General features: G+C 17.2%; 1 protein-coding gene across 1 annotated transcript; it reads right to left on the reverse strand.

Annotated features, from left to right (window-relative positions):
* Positions 1–349, reverse strand: PGSY75_0003800B (erythrocyte membrane-associated antigen; the record flags this gene model as incomplete). Its single annotated transcript, XM_018783174.1, has 1 exon — positions 1–349. A coding segment is annotated over one exon (349 nt), but the record flags the coding sequence as incomplete, so codon positions are not given.

Below are 349 nucleotides of genomic sequence, written 5' to 3' on the forward strand. Positions count from 1 at the left end.
TTATTATTATTATGTTTTATTTTTTCTAAGTTTTGATAAGAAAAGTTTTTTTTTTTTTTTTCCATCTTATAATTTTCTTCACTTAAAGACTCGTATTTTTTAATGGCATATCCGTCAGTTATATTATTACACATGGATATATTTTTTTTTTTTTTTATTTCATAAGAATTTATATCACTATTTATATAATCTGTGTTAAGACAATAAAAAGAATTATTTATAGAAAGTTTATTTTTAAATATATTATTCAACATATTAAATTGGAAATAATTTTGTTTCTTTCTTTCTTCGTTATTTTGTGTAACTACAATAAAGGAATTGTCTTCATTATTATTATTATTATTACTAT

The sequence above is a fragment of the Plasmodium gaboni genome (genome assembly GCF_001602025.1).
Source record: "Plasmodium gaboni strain SY75 chromosome Unknown, whole genome shotgun sequence".
Lineage (NCBI taxonomy): Eukaryota > Apicomplexa > Aconoidasida > Haemosporida > Plasmodiidae > Plasmodium > Plasmodium gaboni.